Genomic DNA, 27,174 nt, shown 5'->3' on the forward strand with positions numbered 1-27,174 from the left:
GAAATTCCACCCATGAAGGAAACCGGCGCTGACCTAAAACCTGGCTGAGAAAGAAAAATGTGGTTGAATTATAACCTGACCAAACAGGAACAGCAGCATCGACAGCTGAATGGAGCCGGCAGGACGGCGTGACTGCAGCTCAGAATACTTGAAGTCTGTGAAACTCTGAGTAAGAGGAAACAGCACTGAAGAGGACTGCAAGAAAAAAAAGACTTTTCTATGGTAAGCAACGCTGCGGAAACAAGCTGAAATAAATACAGTCATTATCACCTCCACGTGAGCTTAAAGTATCATTTCCAGCGAGTCTCTGAGGAAATGGCAGAGTGCAGGTTTGCACTATGAAAACACCCAGTTCTTTCACTTGCAGACCATGCTCAAACAGCGTTCGATTAAAACATACGGTAAGAAACAAAACCCCAGTGTAAAACACTGCAGAAATATCTATACAGATCTGCTTTTCCCACAGAAAGAATGAGCAACTTCTAGTTCACAGTCTTTTTGTCTGATGTGAGCTTCCATTGGCCAAGCAGCTTAGTAGCAAAGAGCAGAGAAGAGGTAGAAGGAAGCAGAAAGTCAAACAGCCGCTGGCTAAGATCTGTTTGTGTCAATTGACGTTATGAAAAGAGCGCCCAGAGAAAGTTCTTTGAACACTGAAGTCTTTATTTACCCACAGACAGATACAAAAGGGGTGGCTGACCTGCATCCTGCTGTACTAAATGTGCTTGTGGCCCCACCTACCAGGAGGGCAGGGGGCTGTAGGCTCCACAACCGATCTGAGAACCGATGGTGTTTCTGCAGCAGTGACAATCGGTAACTATTGGAGCTGGTGGCTTCTGGAAGGGGGAAATCTACCTATTAGGACATTGGGAACAACTGTTCCAGGGCACCAGAGTTTATGTACGAAGAGAAAAAACAATGAAACAACTACAGATTTAACAAATTATAAAAACAGTGGAATGTAAAGGTAAGATTTTATAATAACTTATTTAAAGGTATCCTTATAAAGTCTTCCTTACATGGTATAGCATTCAAACAAATAATGGTCCCAATGACATACAATTCCTTCATTTTGTTTCAAAGCAATGAGGATCATCTTTCTAATTTACTACCTGATCTCACTTTCCTGAAGAAGCAATAGAAATGTACACAACACCTTTTTTTTTGGTTTCCACTTGAGGCACAGGCCTACGCTTCACTCCTGGCATAACAAATATCTACAGAAGAGGGTAAATCTCCCTCCAACTCAACTAAGAAATCTTCATTGTTTCCTTGAGTGCAAGGCTTGGCATACCAGCTTAAAAACACAAACATGTAACACTTCCCCCCCCCACCATCGTTTTGAACTGAGCTGTTTTTTCCATAATTATTGTTATAGAATTATTTGGGAGGGGAAAAAAAAAAAAACCAACACTTTCCAACAGTGTTTATAGAATGGATTAAAACTAAAAAAAAACAAACAACCATCTGTTGGCTTACAAAATAGAAATCAATGAGTTCAGGACAAGGGCAAGGCTACACTTAAGATCCATTTCAGTTAATAACTCCTAATAACACCAAAGTTTTACGTGTTGGGAACAAGCGGGGATTCCAGCAATTCCAAAAACTGAATCTGTAATCAAATTCTGAAGGAAAAAAATGTTTGGAAAGAATCTTACATTTTATGATATAGCGAGGCTTCAATTTCAAAATGGCTACACAGACTTTCTGCGCTATCAAAGGCAAACTAAGCTAGAACATGCACAAATTCTTCAATGAAGGCACGCATTCTGTTTACATAGGCTGGATAACATGGCACAAGTCAAAACATAATTATAACACTGCCTAATCAGTCACACACCAACGACACGCACTGGGAAGAAACAGGTAAAGACATTTTTCTCTACCATTTTTTCCTAGTTCTAGTATTATTTCCATTAAAACTAAGTCTTGGGTATTTATCTCACTGCAAGAGTAGGAGCCCCACGGGAGCAAAGAAATCAAAACAGCTTTGCTGATGCAACGCAGTGGTCATCAGCTGGTCAAGAGCACAGCTCCTAAAGAAACTCAAGAACGATTCTGAGCAGTCTGCTAAGTCAAGTAGCCAATTGTACATAAATTGTATAAAGGAGAATGGAGTTGGGCTAAGCTTCATGTTGGAAATGTTCCTCATATGCTTCTTTTTTTCCTCAAAATTGCCTTCACTTTTAATTAGTTGTTTGGATAAATCAGATTTAGCACTTGGGCAGCTGGTCAAGCTTCACCTTCTGTTCCATCGCCTCATCCGTGATTTTCTTTTTTGTTCCTTGTTGGGCATTTTTTGCATTGCCATAAAGTTGCAATGCCTGGAATCCAAGAATTCCAAAGAAATGTCTGCCTCTGCATGGTTTGGCATTGAGAAAAGAAACAATTTTTCTTCAAACTTGTAGGCTTGGTATTATTTATTCTTATTAAAACAACAACAAAAAAAATCCTAGGGCACTGGGCCTAGATTGCGAGACGAGACACCTTTAAATCCAGACCTGCACAGTTCTGCAAGATCAAATCATTTCTATTTTTGCTGGGTGAAAATATAGGAAAAAACAGTATAGAAAAAGGTCTCTTACAGTGTAAGATTTCCCATCTCTGGTACAGGGAGTGCCTTTCCTGCCATGTACCATAAATCTTAGTGGGAAGATACTGAAAAACATGGTTTAAGAATCATTGGAGAGTTATTTTCTAAGAGCACAAACAAACTGTTCTGTGTGTGGTTACTGTCGGGATATCCACCTGGATCGTGAATGGCATTCAAGCACTTGCTCAAAAACACACAAGGCAAGCAAATCTCATTGGGACCACAGAGCAAGCCATTTCTCACTTAAAAGGACTCAAGAGCTAATATCTTCTTTCAAGGATATACTATTTTAAACATCTGTTGATTGACAAATACTATCTCAAAATCTATGTTTACGCCTACCTGGTTTGATATTAACCTACCTCCAACCTGAAAGAATATTGGAGGGAACCTTATACTTTCGCAACAATTCAAGTGTAACTGTAATGCTGAGTAATAAGTTTGGTTTGTCCTGAAATTTTCTGAACTATGTAGTTCGTTATCAGTGCAGAAGCAGCAGAAGACTGCTGTGGTTGGCTCAGTGGATTTATAAAACAAAACAAAACAAAAAATCCCCCCCCGATCCCTCCCACCCCGTAACCTTTACAGAATATATGTAAAATTGTGTCCTTCCCTGGTAATATTCACAACTTATCTACAAGATAGTGTTGGCAGTAGTTACTGCAGTCCATGACTATTTGCATTCGGCTCTCATCCATCTGTTCCTCTCCTTTCTCTTAGGCTTCAACTTGTTCAGTTTTTTGCGGGGTTTCTCAGTCTTCTGAGTTTCAACAGAATCCACCCCGAGAACGTGTTCAGAGCAGCATAACTGTCCATTCAATGTAGAATTTAGTACTGTCCCATCTTGGTGTTCCTTGCAAAAAGAATTTGGGCAGAAGTGGCAGAACGAAACAGAAGGTTTGCCACAAACATCGCAGTGGTGCCAAGGACACTCCCACTTCCCTGTAACCAAAAACAAAGAACAGATTAGTAGGGAGTAAAAAATGTCACTTTCTCTTTAAAAGTTTTGCCTTTTAGCATCTGAACAACACACACTGTCCTTCAGAAAACAGCAAAACTTCAGCAAACACTATGGCCAATCTCGAAAATCAAAATGCTACATCGTACTTCTGAAGCTCATCTGACATTATTACGTAGCAGACTTGACATCCTTTCATTTAAATACAGCAGTGAATACAAGTAGAAGAAATTATTCATGTTTTATTCAATAGCATTTTAAGGAACTTGCAGGCTGGCAGAATATTCAAGGAGGCCAACGGCATCCTGGCTCGTATCAGAAATAATGTTGCCAGCAGGAGCAGGAAGGTGATTGTCCCCCTTGTACTCAGACCTGGTGAGTCCACACCTTGAGTACTGTGTCCAGTTTTGGGCCAAAGAAAGATATTTGGGCCTACAAGAAAGACTGGAGTGAGTGGTGGTGGAGTCACCATCCCTAGAGATGTTCAAGAAGCATTTAGATGTTGCACTGAGGGACATGGTTCAGTGGGAAATATTGGTGATAGGTGGATGGTTGAACTGGTTGATCTTGGAGGTCTCACCATACAAAAAGAATGTTTTCAGAGAGATACTTGTGAGGTTTCTGTGCAATAAATGAGTTAAGGCAAGGTGACTCACCAAAAGGACGTTTCACCAAACCAAGACAGGAGAGATGATAGGCTTTAGTACAAGATTTCCTGTCGCACAACACCAGCTGGCCTCCGTCACCACAGCGGAAACAATCATCTTCAGATTCTTTCTTCCCTTCGTTTTTCGTTCTGCGCCTCCTTGTTCTCTTTTTGGTCTTTTTGCCTTTTTCTTCTGAGGCATTAGTGGAAGAATTCTAAAAGATTAAGTTGCAAATCTGTAAATGCCAGTTTTGCAAAAGAAAAATTTAACGCAAATAAGCAAAACTGTTGGCATTTCTGGTACAGTGAATACAGGCAAAAATTAGAGATACTATTCTATCCACCAACGCAGAGAGTCCTGCTGAATGGAACCATAATATTTCATTTCTTCATGGCTGTCTGCATAAACTGATCACAAGCTTATACGAAACCCTGCTTAAGCCTCTCCCTTAGGAAAAAGCAGCAATGCAAATTCTGGCGATGGTAAGCCCACGCTCTGAAGCAACTGATGCTGAGCAGTGTGAACAAGAAGGTTTTTATATCCACAGCTGAGATTTTTTTTTTCTCGCTTGGAAACATACTTGTGCCTTCCCTTGCACTCCTTCACCAGGTCTGGATGACAGGTTTTAAATTAACGTGACCTAAATAATCACACAGGAAATGTTGTGACACAATTTTACATCTATTTTTCCACTTCCCATTATGTTTATTTTTTGAAACTCCCATTTTTTATTACTTAGTTAAACTTCAATTGAAAGATCTTTAATGAACTTAGCGCACGCTCTAGATTTTAGACAGAGGAAATACAAGCTGAGAGCAACTTCACTGGCTACAGCCAGGCTTTACAGGGTAGAATTACTCAATAACGTTCAGTTTTGTGCTGCAGTCTCTCCCTGAGTTCAGTTCAGTGCAGAACTTGAGTCCCTTTGGTCAGTTTGTTCTCGTGTCCAGCTCCTACATCCAAGGGGACTGCAACCAACTGAAGGCTATTCCAGTTAGTGCCAGTACCTAGCCATGTTTCCCATTCAGGACCTGACATGAGTAACTCTTATCACAGCATAAAACTGGTTCATCTATACATACCTCAAAGGGGAAAAAAAAACAAGACTAATAGTTGGACAAGACACTCAAATTCTTGTGATATATTACTTGCCTTTGGTCTGTCCCCAAGAAATCCACTGCAGTTTGGGGCACCACATTTGCAGACTGTTTTTTCATTGCCCAGACAGTCAAGGTTGTAATTGAAGGTCAGCTCTGTCCCTGAGTGAGATAAGATGTACCGTTTTATTACGAAGGACAAGGTAATGAAGTCTATCAAAGTTATTACAACAAATAAAAGTTCTATTATCTCTCTTCTGGTTTTGTACTTGTTGGCTGATCTATTCTAGTAAGTTTTTTCCCCTTTTTTACTGATCACAACCACTGACCTCGTAGGCCACATACCTATATATCTATATGTAGCTGTAGATATGTGCGATACAGCTTTATCTACAGCTAAATACGTACGTGTGTGTGTGTGTACACAAACTAGAATACACATATTTTCAAAGATCCTTTTAAGGTTCACTCAAGTTTATCTTCAGTTGAAGAAAAGATTCAGAAATACCATTTGAGATCTCTGAAACAAATACTGCTCTACTCTTTTGACTGACAACACAAAACAAACACACAGATACTAAGGGCTCTTTGGTGCAACCTTAGAAGTAAGCAATAAAAAAACAGCTATATGATTCACTGTTAAGAAGCAATACATTGAAGGAAGACCAAAAGCAGCTCTTCCATGCACCGAGTCCTCTACAAAATTACTTCTACTGAATCAGTTAAACCATGAGCTCCCATGATTTAATATAACCACACACAGTGTTTAGTTCAGTGAATTAAAATAAAACCAACATAAGCTGAAATACCTGCAGGGATATCACACACAGCAAACAGGCCAACACGAGTATCTCCATTTACTGTCCATTTTAGAGTTTCACAATTTGGTTGGCAGCTGTGATTCATAAAACGAGAATAGTTTCCTTTGGGGCCAGCATCAATAATACGGTCCTGGAGATCAAATCAGCAACAGAATGAATGTTTTTACTTTCAAAACAGATACGGCTTGAGTACCAAGAAAAGTCAAAGTAAATTGATGTTACATGTTGTATTGAAAACTGTAGTGTCCCTCGGGGCCTGAAATGAGACACTCCCAAAGCAATACTGTTGATCTAGCTCACATTGTCCCAGAACCCATCTCAGCCACGTGGCAGGATATGTGTTCTTGTGAGCACTCCGGTGGTCCTGCCAAAAAGCCTCAAAACTCAAGACTCAGTCCATTTACCTTTTGCTTTGCCTTCAAAAAGCTGTTATGCATTTACAAGTACTATGCTTTAAGTCATTCACCACATCACTGAATGATTACTTGCAGAGATTATCAGTTTCTTACCAGCTTTCTCTCCCCAGCCTATTTAACAAGCTGATGATGTATGACAGTTTAGTAGAGGAGAAATTCAAGCACTAAGACAAACATGGTTTCATCATTCTTAGGCAATAATGCCTGTGCAATAACTCCTAGGTTACAGGGCTAACACAAACCAGTAGTGATAGAAATACAGAGCCACACAGTCTTGGGGAAAAGCAATTAGGACTGCAAAAATATGCAGGACTGGCATCCAACTCTTCTTTCCTTGGGGATACTTTTTTTTCCTCCTAAATAGCTGTCTGGAGACTAAAGCAATGAAAAAAGCACGTGTTTATAATCAGTCCACCCTGGTCTGCTGGTTTCCCCACTTTCTTCCTCTCAGGAACAAAACACTCAGAGAGCTGCACAGAGAATTGCAGATGCTGAATTAATTTGGCCAGAATCAATTTGCTCAGTGCTAGGTGGCTACTAATGAGGATGGCACATTCAGGTGAAAGCTACTACGAAAACTATGAGCTTATTTCTGCTATAAGCAAAGAATGGGGTAGACGATTAAAAATATAAGTTCAAATGCCCAATATAGGATGCAGCTTTAAAATTATGTCCCCCACTTCACACAAATTATTTTCTTTACTTGATATTTCAGTAACAGCATCATTAACAGTAATTCTTTCAACTGCAGTTATTTCCCAAAGGTTCGCACTTCCTCTTGAGACTGGGTAGATAAATAGTTCTGCTGGAGTTGATTTCAAGCAGCAAAGCACAAAATGTATGGATCTTAATACGTATGATATCATGTTACTTACTTTGAACCAATGAGACAGATACATGATATATTTCTCCATTCTCATGGAGAAAGCAGGCACAGAAATAGAAACTTATGAATGTTTGAAACAGCAGAGCGCCACAGATAGCTGAGTGACCTACCAGGGTGATCAAAAGAAGGAAATTAAAGTACTGTTACAACTAAAGACATATATTTTTAAGTACTCTACCTTATCAATAGTAAGCATATAGAAGTGAGTAATGTCATTTTCATGTGCATACTTGATTCTTGCCATACATTCCTCTTCATCAATGAGCTCACCAACATACTCATTCACAAACTCTCCCTGAAAGATACCAAATATCACTAGTAAAGTATATACCAAACCCACAGACAATATCACAAGTCAGTAATTCCTTGCTAGGCAAGAATGATTCATACCTTTTTAATGTCCCTCTTGGCAACCAAGCCCCACCCTTTCCCATCTGTTTTGATGATCTCTGTCTCAGGGTATTCACGTTTTGTAAAGCACTGGTTTTGGCATCGTTCTCCTGCTGGACAAACTTGTGGATGACATTCATACATCAACATCCGATTGAGGCACTCAGAATCAAAGCCACAAGGGTTTTCATCTGTGGGTTTGCAGTTGCACTTGGGAATCTCAGAAATGTCAGCAGTATATATCTGCACTTTACCACAAGGTTTATTCACCTGAATAATACATTAAAATAGTTCAAACATCACTTTAAAACATTTGTATTTATGATAAGAATTATTACAGTTGTTAACAAGTTGGTTTTGCAATACTAGATGTTCCAACAGTAATGAAATTTCCTATTACATGACTCTAAAGGAAGAACAGGAAACACAACATTACAACATTACAACCTCTACTCCCCATCTACTGTTCAGCTTCTCCTCCCCAGTACTCCCGTAGACCTCTGAGTATCCAGTGTCATTTCCTCACACTTTACCTTGATATGCTTGTATGGTGGAGGTTTACGTTCATTTTCTTGGGTTTCTTTGGCTTCTCGCTGTAGCTTTATTTCTCGAAATCGAGCTTCAGCTTCTTGCAAAGCTTAAAAAAAAAAAGGACTGTTGTATCAACAGAAACACTAGAAAGAGAATGACTCTCTTCTAATCGACCTGCTTAGTGCCCTGCGTGTTAAGGAAGCATTTCTACCTACTAGCAAAACCATGAATTTTCTTGCAAACAGTGCTTCTAGAGTGTTAACACTCTTGACAAATTTATCAGTTCTACTCTGCTTCCCAGTTCTATTCAAGCTTTGCTTCCCCAAAAGCCAAAGTCATCAGAAGGAATTTTAGTTAGATGCTAGTAATTTACAAGTGATGAAAATAATGCTTTAATTCAAAGTTAATAAGAGTGACGGCTAAGCACTAAATACTAAAACAGAGTTTTGTAATTCATCACTGTAAAACGAATGCGCAGAAACAGTCACAGGACTACATGTGAAAACATACAATATGTATATAACAAGGTTGTTTTTCCTTTGCTTCTAACTACGTACCATTTTTGAAGACTTTCCCAATTCCTTTAATCCCCCGGTATCTACTCCCTCGGTCTCCCTCCATATAAGGGAACACCCGTGCTTGGTGCGTCCAAAAGTAATCCTTAGAACCAAAGAAAAACACAGGAAATTCTCCAATTTCATGTTTCATTTTCTGGATATTTGGGGGGACGTTTTTCGGATGGCAAACTTCTGCAGGCCACCATCTAGCACAGAAATACAAATAGAAAAATACAACATTTCAGTAAGCTTAACAAAATTGCCTTGAACAGCTGTAACTGATTATTATTTCCAAATATGGGATGAAAAAAACCCACCAAAGTGCCTCAAACTGAAATACAAAACGCAGCACCCTGAAGGAGTTATGTTCCTCCCCACACTCCAGCTCACTGGGCACAGGAAGAAGACTGGATAGAAAAGGAAAGCCTGACGCTCAGATCTGTGAGACTTTTGCTTGCTTGCAAGATACACATAAATCTCCTTGCATCTGGTTAGCAAAAATAACATCTTTAACAAAGTCTGCAATCTCTGTATTTGTTAAAGATCAGGAAGGAGTGTGTAATAGCTAACAATGCTTTCTAGGATAAACCCCACCCATATCTATCACACTTAAATCTCAGCCTAAGTGTAAAACTATAACAGCCTGAGCGACTTCACTCCCAGCCAAGGACGGTAGTAATTCAGCCTATTACAAGTTATACACACTCAATTATTTGAAGAGAACTCTGAAACAAAGGACAGAAGGCCAGTATGGCAAAAGCACAGAAGTCTGCAAGGAGTCTTGTATGGGTAATGCTGTGGCAGAGAGTGACAGCAAAGCCTTCATGTATTGGGATGGGTGTTAAGTCAACACTAAGAGAGATGTGATTCCCAGCTTAGAGACATGGGAAATCTGTGTGCAGCAAAGCACAGAAAAGCCAACTGTGTGATCCTTAATTAAAACATGCCAATATCACTGTACAAGGAGACAAATTTTTCATCAGACCTGTAATTTCCCAGTTTAACCCAAATAATATCCTGGAAATGGAGTTTCTTCCCCGCCCTGCAGTCATTGCAGTACCAGCTCCCATCTGGCATTTCAATGTTTAAACAGTCCGGGTGAAATGCTGCAGGACACGACTCGCAGCACAACAAGCTTCCTCCTTCCAAGAGAAAAAAAAAAAAAGATTGAAAAACATCAAGACAAAAAAGACAGATTTGCATTCCAACCAGATTCAAAGCAGTGAGGTTTGTGGTAAGGTCTGCCAGAAAAAACATAGTTAAAACATGCCAGCTTGCAACAAACACACATCGTCTAGCTGAGCACAGAACCCAAATGGTCTTAACTGATTTGAATGCTTGGCAGACTCCAGTTAGTAAATACATACAAATTAAAAAGCAAGCTAATGATATAAATGCCAGAATAATGCACCACAGGAAAATTAGTTTGTTTTACTTTAATGACTACAATATATTTAACATAGCTTAATATATATTAGTAATTCACCATATGTAACATTTTAACAACAAAAATTAAGCCTAATTAGATTTTTCTTCCTCTTTTTCCCTCCTCCCTCTGGAGAAGAGGTAGGGATGAGATTGTTTGTTCCATGAATTACCACTAGAAAGTTAGCTGCTGCTTAATAAGCTGCTAAGCTGTGTGTTAATTTGTTAACAAATCAGGTAAATTCTCATTGCTGGGGTTTAATCAGCACGATGCATTTTGTGCTTCTCAATACGAAACAAATTCATTACTCGGCATAAAGCAAAATGCCCTTAATTAGTGGCACTCCACACAGTAATGCGGGTTCAGTTTGCTTTCTGCTTCTAAAGTAAAAGCAACCCTTAAAATATTTATGTTTTAATATTATGTATTAGCAATAAGGAAACACAAAAAGCTTCAGTACGTTGAACACAGGGGAAAGAACAGATATTGATTTATCATTATGCATCTCTGGTAAAGAATTAAACCAGGTTTCTGGTTGCTGGACAAGGTCTGAGTGAACATATTCTTTAATAAATTATATCTGCAAAGAAAGGACGCTCAAAAACTAAAAGCAGCACAAGCCAACCTGAAGGTATTTCAATACCTAAGGGAGATGAACTTAGCACGCCACGTTTCTAATAGCTTTCTGTAAAGAGATTAGTAAAATAAAATTTAAATTGAAGAGTAAAACGTTTTGATGCTGCGCGTACGTAAGAGCTTTGCATCAGTTTACCTTTGGAACACACAAAGCACCAGCTCACATTGACATGCGCGTGATGACTTTTTCCTTTCATGGCAGTGAAATGATTCGTACAAACAATGCTGTTGGAAGCGATGACTGCACATCCTGCAGCAATGCACACGTCTCCAGCATGGTATGCGACAGGACAGCGAACACAGCGCATCATCTTTCCTAGCAAAGCAGAACACTGCCATATTTATTTCTGAACCAAACCCGTTTATTATTTCATCTTCACAAATAATATCACTGCTGGAAAGTGCTGATAAACACAATAAGTATTTCAATGTTTTCAAGGTTTGCATATTTAATTTTTGCAACAACCCTGAGTTAACAAAGGTTTTTAGAGAACATTATACTGAGCTTAAAGCACTACAACATTTAAATATAAAGGCTTCAGCTATAAACAGAGCAGACAAATCTTTTCTCAGTCATGCAGTGTTTACAAATGTTTCCCAAGGCTAAAAATATGCACAGAATCATAGAGAATCGTAGCAAGATTTGGGTTGGAAGGGACCTTAAAGCCCACCCAGCCCCAACCCCTCATTGTGGGCTGGGTGCCCACACCAGCTCAGGCTGCCCAGGGCCCATCCAACCCGGCCTTCAGTGCTTCCAGGCATAGGGCACCCACAGCTCTCTTGGCAGCCTGTGCCAGAGCCCCAGCACTCTGTGAGTGAAGAACTCACCCCTAACTGTATGTTCACATTCAGCAAGCCTTGCTGCAATACTTGAATCCCTCAGTAGTACCTGCATGCGTGTAATTGCAGTGAGGAACTACTACATGAGCAGATTCCTTACCTTAACATACCACAAACAGACTTAATTTATCAGTCATAAACACGTAAAAAATGAAACTACCTTTTGAAATTCGTGGATGGGAGGGGTTACTAACATGACAACTGAGGCAGCTGTGCAGCGGACATCGAAAACCCCTGTTCTCAAACACGGTAAGATGGAACTTTTTCACACAGGCTTCATGGTAGAATTTTCCACAGTGGGAGACGACACAGCGCTTCAGGTCTGCCTTTCTCTCCTTACACACAAAGCAGGTATGCACACCTAGAGGCAAAAATAACAAGAATCACATAACTGTTTTTTCATTCAGATCTGTGTATTTAAAACACTGCTGGGAGTTTTTGTTGGGGGGGGGAGGCTTTGTTTTGTTGTTTTTAATGCCATTAATTGAAGCAGCAATTTATCTGCTTTTACGCTTCCGTGTTACATACTGATTTGTTTAGATACAGATACATAAAACTCAACAAAAATAAAGTTACAATGGAAATCCACCACAGTTTATGTGTGTATATAACACCCCAAGCCTCACTGATCTGCTTTTGTGTTCTTATTCCGAAGTCTCAGCCTGCCAGATCAACTCTGAGTTTTGTTTTTAAAGCAATGAAACAGGATGCTACTTTGTCTGCAGTAAAAATTGGCTTGTAAGTCCACCAATTACAGACAGATATCCTCCAATCCTCTCTCTGGATTGCGTGGGAAGAACCTTATTTAGAAGCAGTCTTTTTTTTTTTCCCCAGCAAGGTTCACCACCTGCACTGAACTGAGCTTATGAGCAAGAACACAAACCTTTATGTAACATTTTGAGTTTAAGAGCTTCCAAGCAGTTATTGCAGGATTGAAAGCAAATTAAATTAATAGCAGTAAGGTGGTCTCGTAATGGGAAAAGCAAAAAATTTATGTGGACATAAAAAGAACTGAGAAAAGACTTAAAATATTTTCACTTGCTGCTCTTTTTTTCCTGGATTTCTTAGGTTTTGTGGCAGATCTTAAAACTATTCTGCAATTGTACACAGACAGATACAATCTGCAATTATTAAGGCTGTGGAATGCAGAGCAAATCAACCAATTTGCAAGAGATTTCTCACTGAAAACAGAGCGAGCATCCTAAACCATGGCACAGCTAATGGTAATACATGAATTCCCACACCATCGGGCACCAAAGGGTAAGTATAGTTTGTTCACAGATACACAATCTGCATGGGATGATTTCCTGTAACAACATATGGGAAAATGACACCTTTTCTTTTTAAAGTTTAATAGAAAGGGACAAACTTGCCTGATGTGCATTCACTACAAACGAATTTTCCTGCTGGTCTTCCAGAGAGCCCAAGGCAGCTCACGTGAAAAGCTCGATAGCAAAGTCCTTCACACAGCAGGAGATCACCTGTTTTTTCACATAGCTTTTACAACACAAAGGCATTGAATGTTAAAGAAAAGTTCATATGCAGAACAAATAGTATTCACTATTCCTTTCCATAAACTGCTCCTCAAAATCTCTTTTCTCATGGTCGAAAGCAAACTTAACAAGTGAAAGGCAACACTGTATCTTCACGTGCCCTTGCTTCCTGTTGCAACAAATGCCAGTCATTAAACTGAGAAATACCACTGACAGAAACATGGTACATGAGAATATGCCCAGAAAAAAAGAAAACAACATCAGGAATTTCTTCCCTGAGCAAACTGAGAAATCTGAGAAGATTTTATAAGAAACCTTACTTTCCTTTTCTTTGGCAAAAGGAAATTAACCGAGGAGATACAATGACACTTCTATATCCAGGCTGTTAGCAGCGACGAAAAGTAAAGATGAACTTAACAACAGTGCTGGCAGAATAAAAGCAATTTGACGACATTTAAAGACAGATATAACCTCATCAACATTATGCACAGGAAGAAATGGAAATATAACTGCTTTTCCAGTCTGCTGGAAAGAACTTTAATCTGCCCAGAGCTATCGTATTACCCTTCCATAAGCCAAGGACTCTGTAAGCATAGTTCCAGAAGTGTTCTGCTGGCAGTGTGCGTGCTGTAAGTGCAGTGCAGCCACCTCTGCTGTGCGCACAACCATGTCAGGAACAATCATGTTCCTTCTCTGTATTAGCAGACAAGCAAGCAGTTCTCTGTCATTTAACTCAGTGACCTGGCAAACTTCACGTGCTGTCCTTAAGGTACAAAACACATTTATTTTACTGATCTGGAAGCTATGTCAGAAAAGCTAAGTCACATATTTTAGATCAAGAATAAAAAATAAATAGGAAGGATTCCATTTACTGATACAGGGACCTGTTCACTAACGTCTCCTCCATGCGACAGGCACCATAAACCCGTTTTCGCTCTAATATTGTCATTTCCCAATATAAAGATACCTTTTCTGGGATAGCTCACAAAACGCAGCTCCCTGCCCAGCTGCTGGCTCTCACCTGACACACATATTCTTTTTTGGTTCCCGTTCCTCGCTCAGATTTTTTGGATGATATAGACACTTCGGTCTGAGTTTCATCAGCACTTTCATAGGGAGACTCTGAGCGCTCATCTCCTGGACCATCGAAGATCTGAAGATTAAACACACACGTTAGAGAAAGCAGCCACGTACGTGAGTTCTGTTCAGAACGTCAACTGAAGGAAGCAAACAGACGGCAATTCAGGCTAACAGATTGAGGTAAGTTCTTTTGGTTTTGTTTCCCCACCTTTAAAAAGGAAGTTTGATTAAATTCAGGGTACACACCTGTGGAAGTCTCATCAATATAACAGCTATTTTCACAAACTCAACGACTGCCAAAACAAAACACCGGGACTTTGTGATATGGCATTTTATTTGTACTCAGTCCTATAACCCACTTAGCCAGTGCCAAGCCAATAACACAGGGACATCATAAGAACCCACCATTAAAGCTTGAATACATGCTTTACATGGTATTAACAATGTGTTTAAAAGGAAACTCCGTAAAACTTCAATCTTCACCCCAGAGTCTCTGGCTCCAATATTCTTCAAGAGAGTAGCAACGTTATACAGAAGAGAGAAAAACTATGTGTAAGGAATGTCACAGTTAACAATGAATTCAAAACACTCCGAAAGATGACCTTGTCATGCATAGATCTTACATTAAAAGTCTCACCAAAAGCGTTAAAGTTAGAAGACTTCTAAAAAACATTTTCATGATTTACTTCGAGGATAAAAATCCTAACATTTAATGAGAAAACACCGCGCTGTTTTCAGTCCAACAGAATTCAGGGATGGGATGCACACATGAGCCACGTGTCCTAATGCAGAACTTCCTATTGCTGCCCGCAGTCTGAACTGTCTGAATTCTTCTAATTGTTATGGCTACAGACATTCTCTAGGAGAGCATCACGATTCGCAACTGCAAAACAAACCTGTCGCTTCTCTTGATACTTGTTCTAATGGTTATTTACACACATCATCACAAATAATGCCTCAGGTTCTTTCAAAGGCTGTCTAACTGTTACCCACAGCTGATGATGCTTTCTTCAGGTATTTCACTTACATCAAAAGCCCTTTGGATTTTTTTCTGCTGTGGAAGTACATTGCAATTAAACTCATTTCAGTCCTTTCTGGTAAGCCAGAACACAGTCTAAATTTCTCACTACATTTTTTTTTCCCCAGCCTCAGGAGAATTTTGGTTGAGTTTTCTCTGACTGGAGACAGTGTTCCCCAAGTCTCCAAGTACAACATTCAAAGCCAATGAGCCTCTGACTTCTCTGCGCTGCCTCTGTTCCACCGCCTAAGGACCTGCCCAAACCTTTTCAATACAGCATTGAAACCCAGTGCTCAAGAGATCATTTTGCCAAGAGCTGTTTGCCAGGACACAAACATCCCCACTCTACATGCAGAATTTGCTTTCTGTTTTCATACATATAATCTTGTATGAATCCATACTAATATACATTTGATTAAAAATGGTCCGGCTCGGTGAGTAATTCAGACAGCTACATGCACACTCACTATCAGCCCATATCCAGTGATATATTTAGAAATCAGAGATAAAAACACAAAGACATCAGGGCCAGTATTACTCTTTATAACATCCCTGTGAAACGATGGCTTTGACTGATTGCTTCTCACAGTTGCTGCCAGCCAACCTGTATTCCTCCACTTAATGTCTGCTCTCCTTGACTGTCTAAAATTATTTCTTAAGTTACATCTGACTTCTTTTTTTTCCAGATTACTTTCAAGACTCACATTGCAAAACCATTTTCTCTGTGCAAATGCAAGCTATTGAAGTGATTCCTACCTACATTTCGTCTACGAATACTTCTACAACTGGATTCTGCCCAATGGTTTTACAAGCGAGTGGTTTTATATCCTTGGGTTGGTTAAAAGAACCTGAATGTAAAGCCATTGCTTTGTTCAGAGACCAGGAAATATCTGATCTCTGTAAGGAGATGGAAAACAGCAAACTGCAGATGCATGCTGTGTGCATGGCCTGGAGTAGGCAGGTTTTGCTGGGAAATGGTGGATTAAGAAAGGTAGTACTGGAGTTCAGCAGAAAACCATAAGTGTTTTCCCTTAGGTTTAAGTAAACTTACACAACACTATTTCTGTTTAAGCTCTTCCCATAGAAACACTGCTTAGTATACGCAGTGCACTGCTCTCACCTTTTCTAAGTACATTATTACGTTCCTGTTAGGACTAGCCAAAATTAGTCATGTGCACTGATCTAATGCTACTGGTGTCCTGTATTTCCCCTGCATGAAAAACTTCTCCTTAAATCCTAAGTTAAAACTTCTGTACACAGATCTGAAGGGTTTAGAGAATTGTTTTCCCACCATTTGCCCCCTGGAGAAGAGCACCCTGCTGCCCCGGCTCCCTTCTCTGAAGGCAGGGCACAGAAACAGAACAAACCTTAGGAGACATATGCCAAGTCACAGGAGAATAAAGCTTGCTTTAAAACAAGTTTCCTGGTGTGTCCTTAGTTTATATAATAGTAATTATTCAAATGAAGGATGCAGACCTCTATATGGAAGTCTATGGACTACTGAAGCCTTTCATAAACCTCTTAAACATGGGCTAAAAACTCACAGTCGTACATGAACCACTGAAAACCATTTCCTTACAGACTTGGAATTTTACTGCCCTACTTGGAGTTAATGCAACAGCCCTTCAGTGGTTACTGAGCCAAAGGAGTGCTGGCAAGAATCAAGTGCTACCATCACAGCTACGAAACCCAAATTCTTGCCAAATTTCAAGACAAAACTTGGCAATTCACAGCAGCCTAGAAATTCATGAAGGATTTCAAGCATGAATACGCATCACGTGAACAAAATATCTGCAGTCAATCAGCTACAAGGCCACCAGGCTGAGAGTATCTTGCAGGAAAAATATGACCTCTGCTTTACAATCACCAGGAGCCTTCAGCACATCACGGGTCAGACCTCCACTCAGCACCAACACTGCACCATGCAGCCAAGCAGGGACACACTGCTGCAACATTAAAGGCTCACTACATCTCTAAGCATTGGACTTAAATTGCTTTGTGCAGGGTGCTACAATCTCACAGGTGCATCCCATCCAACACTCAGAGCTACTACCATCAACATGTGAGTTTTCATGCTAGCTAATTTTAGGGAGCAAATGAAGGGTGTGGTGAGCAGATTCCCTTTTATACTTGTAAGAGAGGAAGGCCTTTCTGGAGCAGAATTCTGAGTTTAAACTCATGCTCTTAATCTCATTTTCTGCTGGTCACCTCCCTCAGCAAATAACCCTATTCTGTACACTCATCCTTTGGGTCTGCTCCCTGTGATGAGAGCCAGAATCAGGGAGCTCAGCCCCCGAGGCTACCCAGGAAAAGCTGATGGAGATATAACGAAACCAAACGTGTGCCTGTCCCCTGGAGGCCTGTGAGAGGCTGGGACAGTCTGTCGAAAACATTTCTTGGAAGACCTACAACAAAACGGCACGTAGAACAGGAAAAGGCCGGGGAGACTGCCTGCAGCCTGAGCATGCTGCGACAGCACAGCCAGGGCTGCCAGCCACCAGGGAACAGTTCCACAATAAAAATACCTTCCGATTAAAAACGCTCGCTGAAGCGGATTTATAAGACTGCTGGAAATGGCTTTCTACAGTCAAACAGTGCCACCTCTAAAATTAAACATTAACACTCGTGGGGTTTGTTAACACAGCTAATACGTCACATCGCGACAGATGCGACGGATATGCGTTCAGCCAAAACCAATGCAAGTTTTTGTGGTCTTTTTCCTTTTTTCATACGTAAATCTTCCTTGTGATCATGCCAGAACTCGCCCTTCTCTTGTTTTTGTAACATAATCTCCCTAGAAAAGTAAATTGCACGTAATTATCTCTTGTGATATTTAGGCAAAGGTTCAAAGGAAGCCTCGCTTACATTAGTGGCAAAATCTATTAATTAGTAATTCACAGCAGTTGCCGGTTTGCCATGTTATTCTGTTGCACATGTTGAGTAACACCTTATTTTTCATAAAGGCAAAATAAAACTTGTAAGAAAGTGTAGATTTAGGGGAAGAAAGGCAAAGCTGCTCCCTTCAGCTGCGCGGCTGACAAGTTGCAGCCATGAGATCACTCCCAGCCCTATAATCACGGGCGCTTTCCATTAGCAATTAACAAAGTCGCAGCACGGAACCAGCATCCTCACAAACACCAGCACACTTCACGTTCTGCACATCACACGGGCTCTCCTCTCATTTCAACTACAAAACAACTCCGTTTCAGGATAGTCGCTGTTAGAGGCTTTAACACTGCGCTGGTTGAACACAGAGCAACCATAGCTGATATCTGAGAACTCAAATCCAGGTCTTTTTACTGAAAACTGTGCATCTGCGAGCACACAGGAGAGATGGGAGAGAAAGGGAAAAGTCTGACTTGAAAACCAGGACTAATTGAAATCATCAGGAGCTTTACTTCCTATTCCCATCAGATTCCCACAGCTGTCTTTCCTTCTGGAAGTACATTATCCACTGCTCACACATGTGAGACTCAAAGAGAACATGGAAGGACACGTGACTGCTTTTTGTTTAAACAACTTTTTGCTGTTTAAACATGCTCTTTACAGCTCCGTTACTGGGAAAATATTCATTACTGAGTCAAACTGGGATAGAATCTTTGGCATCTCAGTACATTCTTTGATTTTAGTATGGTATTCTTGCCACGTTTTAGCAACTGAAAGACACAAATGCTGGCAGCAGATCACAATATTAAGAATTGGGTCTACTGATCTCAATGTACACTGATCATACATCTCATGTACTTCAACATTTGCGTAACAGTTATTCAGATCTATGACGGCACAACAATCAGGGCATCAAGACTTCACATCTCCAACGTTGTTGTAATTTTCTTTGGAATCAAACCTTTTGCATATGTTAAAACTCCCTATTCACAATAATCAAAAGAAGCATTTAATGGATTCTTTCAGACAAACATTGACCTACTTTTAGAAAGACTGGAAGAATGGTTATAAAAGCCATCTCCAGCATTAATTCTTCACTGAATGAAGATGCTTTGCATACCGCAATACTGGATGTATAAAGGCAGATTACACCCGCAACCAATACAGTGGGTGATTGTTTAATTGCTAAATATAAGGTTTTCTACTGCTTAATTACTGCACCTAAAAGGTTGCGCAAAAGTGATATTCATTGTGTACAGAGATGTGGGGACAGACTGTAGAACAACGTACTTTCCTTCTCGATGTTATGCTGAGTAAGTAACAATTCATTTTTGATGGAGGCTGTTGGGCAGGCTAAGTAAGGGGGGAGAAATGTGTGTGTATTTACATTTAAAATACTACATTAGGAGTACGGAAAGGAAGAAAATTGAGTCAGCAATGTATACAACATGATTTTGTATGTTTATATTCTTAATTTTGTCTTTTTAATTGAAGCCGTCTAGAAAGATACGTGAGAAGAGGGCAGGAAAAGGACTCAACAGAAGCATAATGTGAAAATCACTTTTAAAATGTTTTTCTTGTAATGCTTCCCTCCATTACACCACTGAGAGTTTCAACTCACTGCACCATCAACCAAAGCATTCAGCAGTGAAAGGATAAAGCACGAACGTACGGAGACATCTTTCACTCTTACATCATTCAGTACATCTAAACGTTAAGCTCAACTCCACAACAACTTTTAAAGCATTCTTTGCAACCAGATTCCCGATTCGAGATTCAGCCACAAATTTCAGCGGAAATGTGAGCCAATTCCTTATTCCCTCTGTACTCTGCTTTTGTTAAATGACATGGAGGTTGGCATGTACGCTCAGCTCGCAGATTGCCAGAATGATGTGGATGAACTCTGCAAGTGGCACCGTTAGTTCCTAGTTCCACATCTGGATGGTTGAAATGCACACAAACACATACACACACATATATAATATGGTATTGACACATATTGGATGACTGGATGCCAACTGAGAGTATAATACAAGAAAGGATGACGTGGAATTTAAGAAGTCAAATGATCCTGAGTTTCAAAGAACTGAGTGAGAATGAAGTGAAATGCTTTGTGGATATTTACTCCACCCACCCATTCTTTCTTTCCCATTCAAAACTTTCTACTACATTAACAATTTTCCACATCCTTCCTGACAGCTCCCAAATCAAACAGCAAACATCAGTGCCAGCAAAACTACTCCATCCTAATTTCAAGGAAAAAAGATGTTCAGAAATCCCAGACCTGAAAACAAATGTCTGCACTCATCCACTCTGCAGCCTAAGAATTCAAAGGGGAAAAAAAAGTTGCCAGAGGATGAACATAAATTTAACTGTTCTGACCTTCACGGCTGACTCTCAACCAGCTGTTGATGTGGCCATTAAGTGTGCTTCTTGTTTTAACTTTAGGATTAAGTCTCCGTTTTTAAAAGCTGATACCTAAAAACCATTTTGCTGGCTCGTGTTATCTTAGGGGAGGGGAAAAGAGTGTAGGTGGTGACTTTTTTCCTTCCCTGTCTTTAAAGGATGAGAACATCAATATTTGCTGAGGCAAAAGCACACACCCCATGAAACGTAAGGCCTTCAAAATACTATCCACTCTACATTAGCAATTGCAAAGTGTAAAAGCTTCAAGTACACTTCAGTGCTTATTGGCTTCACCAGGAATTCACATTTCCTGGAGCCAATTCACACACTCTTCCCCTGCCCAGCATATGAAGATTCAAAATGAAATTGGAAATTGAAGTGAGAAAGTTGCTAGCATTTAAGCATCCATGGTACACACACAGGAATGGGCTCCAATAAGTCATCGCTCCACCAGTTGCAAACCCCCTCAGATTTTTCTAGCTACCAAAGTGCAATTTTCATTCAAATGCACATCCTCTTCCTCAGAGCACCTACTTTACTTTATCAACACATTCGGTCTTACGAAAGCAGTTCTTGTATTACTCAAATGTTCTTGTTAAACAGCACACATTAAGAATACAAGCTGTGGTCTCAGTCATACTAAGATCAGGTTGCTCTTCTGTCACGTTGTGCTTAATCAGTTAGAAAATCAACTAAAGGGCAAATACTTTCAGACAGGAAAGTTAACCCTCTGGCCGCCCTTCGTTTGACTCAAAAATCTTTTGTTTTATCATCCCAGCTGTAGAACATAAAATGGAAACAAAATCCACAATGTAGACTACCTTTAAAGCTAGGGGTATAGAAAATGAAAAGAGCATGGCAGAAGCAAGTCACCTCTGCTGCAGGTTCATCAGAATCCACAAAAATAAAGTAACCCACTGCTTTTAGGTCACCCACTATCTCTAGCAGCTATTTTGCATCTTCTTGTAAGCATTTTAGATCATGTTTCCATGAATTCTGAACACTGTTGGCTATTAAGCTCCACTGTTCTTAAAACTAAGGACACTGCTACAAGCTCAGCGACTTCAGTGTCAGTGATGTCCATACCACAATCAGCCAGGAGGAAGTGGACTAGTCCGGCTAAGAGCTTCCTATTGGAAGACTGGAGTATGGATCTTCTGATAAGGAAATTTGTTAGTCCTTCCACAGAGATTTACCAACTGCCTTTTCTTCTTAACAAAAGTCTTAACGACTAGTTGTGTAGTTGATTTTTTCCTTTAAATCTAAGCACAAAATATATAGAAGTATATTAACAACATGCAGATAAATCAGACTGTATTTGAAAGACAATCTATTGTGCACCCACACGCAGACAGAAAAACTGACAGAGCCAATTGAGTTACAGTTAACATTTCCTTTATTTCAGTATAAGAATTCCTGAACTGAAGAATGGTATTTTGGCCCATACTGCTAGACTAGATAAATTCTTAAGTATGCGGTGCCACAAGTGTACACAGTACTATCATAGCAAAAAGACGGCCTGGGACAAGTTTCATTTTTATTATTAGCAGTAGTTAGACGTTTCAGGTAAGGATATTATGCATTTCTGAATTTGCCTGGAAAGTTAATTAGAATTTTGAGAACATTTTAAAACATTATAAAATTGCCTATAGACACCCATGATACTTTGGTACGAGATGTGGAATAAAAACCTACATGAGATAAACATTCAGTAAACAGATTCTCTGCACTCTGAAGCCTAAATAATACACAAGCTGAGAGTAATTACATAAGAAACTTGATTTTCTACACAAAATGTGCTGCCAAAAAACAAGATTCAAACCTAGAACTTCTTTTTTTTTTCCACATGAAAGTGAAAGCATCGTAACAAAGCAGTATGGCCTGGTAGGCAACGCAAGTCATTACAACTGTTAGAGGCTTTGGCAGAGGTTTAGCATGAAAGAAGTCCAATTACTTGCAGTGTTCCACAAAACAATACCCCTGACTGCTTATTGGTGCTTTGAAACAGGGAAGAGAAATCTATAGGCATACAGAAACAAACAGGAAACAACTGTCTGCTGGGTCACAAAGGATGTAAAGAGAAACTAAACCTTATGTTATTCTTAAGCCTTATTTTGACAAAAAAATTATCACTGAAGGAAGCTAGGAATAAAATGCCAGAAACACATCGATACACGTTTTTAAAACAACCTGCTAGGATATCTTCAACTATCTTTTCTTCAGGACAGTAGCTTCTTTAAAATAATGCGAATTTCCTTCTTCCTTTCTGTTCTTAGGATCACAAAGGCAGTTATTTTCACCTTTAGTAAGCATGCCTAGAGTATTTTAGTTGTATAACGTAGGACAACTAGACTCCAGGGTTGATAAATGGAGCTGGCGTACTTAGTTGCAAGTTGTACATGTCTCATGACTGCCTTCTGGTTCAAACAGCTTACCTTTTAAGTTCTGTATGTATTCTTTCCATTCTGTATAGATACTAATACCCATTAAACAAAAACCAAAAAACGCAGATAAAAGAAATCTGCCTCAAATTAGTAATTAAAAAAAAAGTACTGTTTAATAAGCACAAAAAAAGCAAAACTGAAGGCTACTGTCTTACATTATTAGGCATTGGAAATACAAGAAGTTGGAGCTACAAGCACCAGCTGAGCATGTTTTGACACTGGATATTATACAAAGAATTCACTCTAGGGAAGATACAGAACTTGCATTAAAAACATCACTTTCAAGATCTTTCACAGGCTTCTTTCAACTGCCATCTGCTGGTCAGCTCCTACTTCATAAGGGTATGATGAATGACAAACTAGCTAAGAATTTAGAGTATTACATGTTCTTTATTTTGTCCTCTTTAAAGGTATTATGATTCTCTGACCAAGTTCAGAGGTAGCTCCTAGACCCTACAGGGTACTATGACATTTATCTACTGTGAACAAACCCATTCAATTTAATGAAGCCAGCCAATAGTGACAAAAATTGATTGAAAAGCTAGAACAGGTATGTCTTGTGCAAGCACACAAAATGTACTAATAATCCAACAACAATGGTAATGCAAAGCCTTTTTTATTTATTAAAAAATACTGGTTACACTCTACTGGCACCTACTACATTATTGAAGGGTAGAAGGAAAAGGTAAAAGACAGCACTTGCATCTCTTCTCAAAAATACGAGGTTCTGGATGGTAACATCAAATCTTATAGCAGCAGTAAAGCACTACTCTGAACTTTTGTAGACCTGGAAGTGTTGATTAATGTTCTCACACTATGCCCCAAAGCTGCTCGTTACAAAATAGATTTCAAGGAAATTACTGTTGATGCCAAGTGCCTAGAAGTAAAATTAAGTATTTTTCTTCCCCCAAGATTAAATGCAGGTATGACATTTACTCATTCATGTATAAATATCAAATAAAAATAAAGGCAATGCTATTTTCTTGCCCAGTGACTTAGAGAAAATCCCTACTGGTCCTGTCCATCATGGTAAAATAACCAAAACCCTAATTTTCTCAAAGGAGCAAAGGCCTACCTTTTACCCTGTGGTATGTTAAGTCTTCTTTATAAGGAAGAAGCCCACTCCATGGCTCTCTCTCACTTCTAAATTAGACACCTAAAATGTCTTATGGATTAATAATTTGGGCTTCCATTCGTTTTGTGTTATTTCAAGTATTCCCATTAAAAAAATGCCCCAAATAACAATAAAAACCATCCAAAATCTTTGTAAATAGTCAAAATAAGATGATCTTTCAGAGAAGAAAAAATACAACTGTGCACACCCCTCTTTACTGAACACACTTCTACTAAACTTTAGTTGCAATAAGTGACATTTAAAGAGGTTTGCAACTAGCAGACCTTAACAAATAACATTTATATGTAGGTTCCCTTCTAGAACAAACTGTCCACAGGTAGTGCAGGGAAAAATAAAGAAGAAAAAAATAAAACCCCAAATAGCCAGAATCCACTTAATATTGCTTGTGAAGGTGTATGTGCTTGTGGAATATGCAGTATTTTTTTGTCATCTTTGTTAGAAGATCATTTAAGTCAACACTTAGAAGTGTAATAGTGAACACAAATATAAAAGCTTGTCAGCAAATGTATTTAATGTTGAAAAGAATTACATCCTATTCAATTAGCGGAGCAAGGCTTTCAGCACTGCATGACTGTGTTTATTTTTTAAAACTCTTTCCCTTGTCTTCCTGAAGAAGGTTTCTCTTTGGATGACCACACTAAGGACATACATGTATTGAGCTGTGTAGACGAGTGCTAAATGACAATATAAACAGGGAAAAGGTTCTTAAAGCCACCCACAACATCCAAGGTTTATATCTCTCCTTGTTTTGTAGAAGATAGTAAGTTCAGAAACACATGCCTGTCACTTATTTATTTTTTTAATATTTATTTAAAGGCAAAATATATCTATCGTCATAGGAAACAAATTGGGTCCAACCCTTAGCTGGTAAAACTTCACGTCAGTGCAGCTTTAAACCATTTAAGGATCCAGCCCACTGTTATCTACTCCTCAACCTACCCAGTTTCCCTCAAGTCTCTGCTTGTTTTTTTAATAGTACATTTCTGTGATGTTGACTGCAGGCAGGTTGAAAATAGATGATCTTTGATGTCCTTTTCAACCCAGGCCATTCTATGATTCTATGATTCAATTGTTTTGAAATACTAGGAATATGTGAATTCACTTTCTGATCCGTGTATCTGTCTTATGAGCACTGTATGACGCTAATTTTTCTCACACTTTTTGCTGTTCAGCTGTAGCTGAGTAAATTAAGAGCAAAGTTTTAAGTTTTTCATCTCAACCTAAATAATCATTTCAGTTTTTACACCTGAACTGTTAAGACACAACCCAAAATCCTACAAAAATGAGACTTTTATAGAGAAAGATTTCTGTATGCTTCATTCTTTTTTCTATTTTCTTTTTAATAATTCTATAAACAGAAATAGAAAGATCTTTCTCTAGAGATTATAAAATTTAGAGATGCATATTTGGAATGAAAAATATAGTATGATCCTTAAATGGGTCTGGCTTAATAGCTGGTCCCAAATACAAACAGCTTAGATTGCAAGTCCCGACAGTAAAGTCAAAACAGAAGAAAGTGTTATGACAATAACTGGGAGTTTCTCAATTTCAAGAACAAAATGAGAAGTATTACTTTTCTTGACCACTGCCCTGGACATTTTTTTTCTGGTGGGACTTCATTAGTTTATTTTATTGGGGTACAGGAGGGAGAATGTGAAGCTTTTTGGATTTGTTTTTTTTTTTTTTATAAAAGGTCTTTTCAAGTTACAGTTAGATAAACAGCCATTAACATGCAACCTTCCCCACCCCCCAAAGGTAAACCATTTATGAACATAGTCTAAATATTTTAACTGCATTCATTATAATGTCTAAGCGCCTCATGCTTTTTGTTTGGGGAGACTAAAGAGTCTCTAGGATATTTGGAAGCCCTACTCCCTCAGTAGCAGGCAAGTATTTTCTCTACAACTTCTGTAATACAAACTTCTTGAATGTGTTTGTCCATGATATTTTAATAAATCCTATCAACTACATTTCTGAATCCACCTGCAACACAGCATGCAAACTTGACCCTCATGCTGCTACTCTTTGGCTGATTTGTTTTAATAGTGTAGATAACTCGGGGAACGGTTTAATGGATTGTATGAGTAACACTTCTGGTGCATACGTTTCATTTATTGTATGTCAGTTGAAAAGAATTGCAATTCCAAATATGCAGAACTAAGACTATGATTAGTAAGTATCAAAAAGATACATTCTTCACTGCCTGCTTAACTCTACTGATGATGAAGCTATTTGCATCACAGAGAAATAGCACTTAAACAGCCTGAAAACTAATCTGAACTTAAAGGGGCTCTGCTCAGAAAACTGTCCAGTTCTAGATTGGAGGATTAGGAAACTTGCTTCAATATAAAAGCTATGGCAACATGACAATATTGAGTTACATAATGTAACTAATGTAGTACGCTTACATAAAGTCTGTAGAAGAAAATACAGAACACACTGGCATTTTACTTTGCCTCTAACAGAAGGTTACAATTCTAAAACTTTGTTGGTAAATACATTAAAAACCACAATAATATTTTGACGTCCCCAAATCAGACGTTCTTGTTACAATAAATGAATTTGCAATGCACACGTTAACAGGTTTCACAGAGGCCAGAACTGTAACTTGTCTAGAGCACCAACGTTAGAGAATTCGCCTTTGTTTGTTTTTTTTTGCTTTTAAACAAAGAGATTCACACCTGAAAATTTCTGTAATTAAATGGCTGTGTGCAAACACCATTTTTTTTTTACCTCATTCTCAGTTAAGGAAGCTGAAGGAGATGAACTTTTGCTAAAAGCAAGAGTTGAAGATTCTGCTGCTGAAGCTCGATTTCGCTTCTTCAGAGGTTTACATGCATCAGACAGATTTTTCGTTGCTGTAAAATAATTTTGGTTTACAAAGTGAAGTTTGGAACTTTAAAACGTTATCTCCCTG

General features: G+C 39.0%; 1 protein-coding gene across 11 annotated transcripts in view; it reads right to left on the reverse strand.

Annotated features, from left to right (window-relative positions):
• Positions 1-639: 639 nt before the first annotated feature.
• Positions 640-27,174, reverse strand: part of NSD2 (nuclear receptor binding SET domain protein 2) — a 93,459-nt gene continuing 66,924 nt past the window's right edge. For 7 of the 11 annotated variants that reach the window (XM_015862556.3, XM_015862559.3, XM_015862553.3 and 4 more), the window contains 14 exons: positions 26,991-27,115; positions 14,310-14,441; positions 13,169-13,292; positions 11,956-12,156; positions 11,092-11,271; positions 9,879-10,035; positions 8,894-9,099; positions 8,339-8,442; positions 7,806-8,075; positions 7,594-7,710; positions 6,102-6,243; positions 5,348-5,454; positions 4,205-4,409; positions 640-3,532 (listed from right to left, as the gene is read on the reverse strand). In XM_015862556.3, coding sequence (XP_015718042.2) covers positions 3,264-3,532; positions 4,205-4,409; positions 5,348-5,454; positions 6,102-6,243; positions 7,594-7,710; positions 7,806-8,075; positions 8,339-8,442; positions 8,894-9,099; positions 9,879-10,035; positions 11,092-11,271; positions 11,956-12,156; positions 13,169-13,292; positions 14,310-14,441; positions 26,991-27,115 — 2,339 coding nt within the window. In that variant the 3' untranslated portion in view covers positions 640-3,263. The remainder of the gene's footprint in view (positions 3,533-4,204; positions 4,410-5,347; positions 5,455-6,101; positions 6,244-7,593; positions 7,711-7,805; positions 8,076-8,338; positions 8,443-8,893; positions 9,100-9,878; positions 10,036-11,091; positions 11,272-11,955; positions 12,157-13,168; positions 13,293-14,309; positions 14,442-26,990; positions 27,116-27,174) is intronic. The other 4 variants (XM_085545833.1, XM_032444255.2, XM_015862561.3 and 1 more) reach the window with 2 other exon arrangements.

This window comes from Coturnix japonica, chromosome 4 (genome assembly GCF_054131305.1).
Source record: "Coturnix japonica strain WE chromosome 4, WE-NBRP24, whole genome shotgun sequence".
NCBI lineage: Eukaryota > Metazoa > Chordata > Aves > Galliformes > Phasianidae > Coturnix > Coturnix japonica.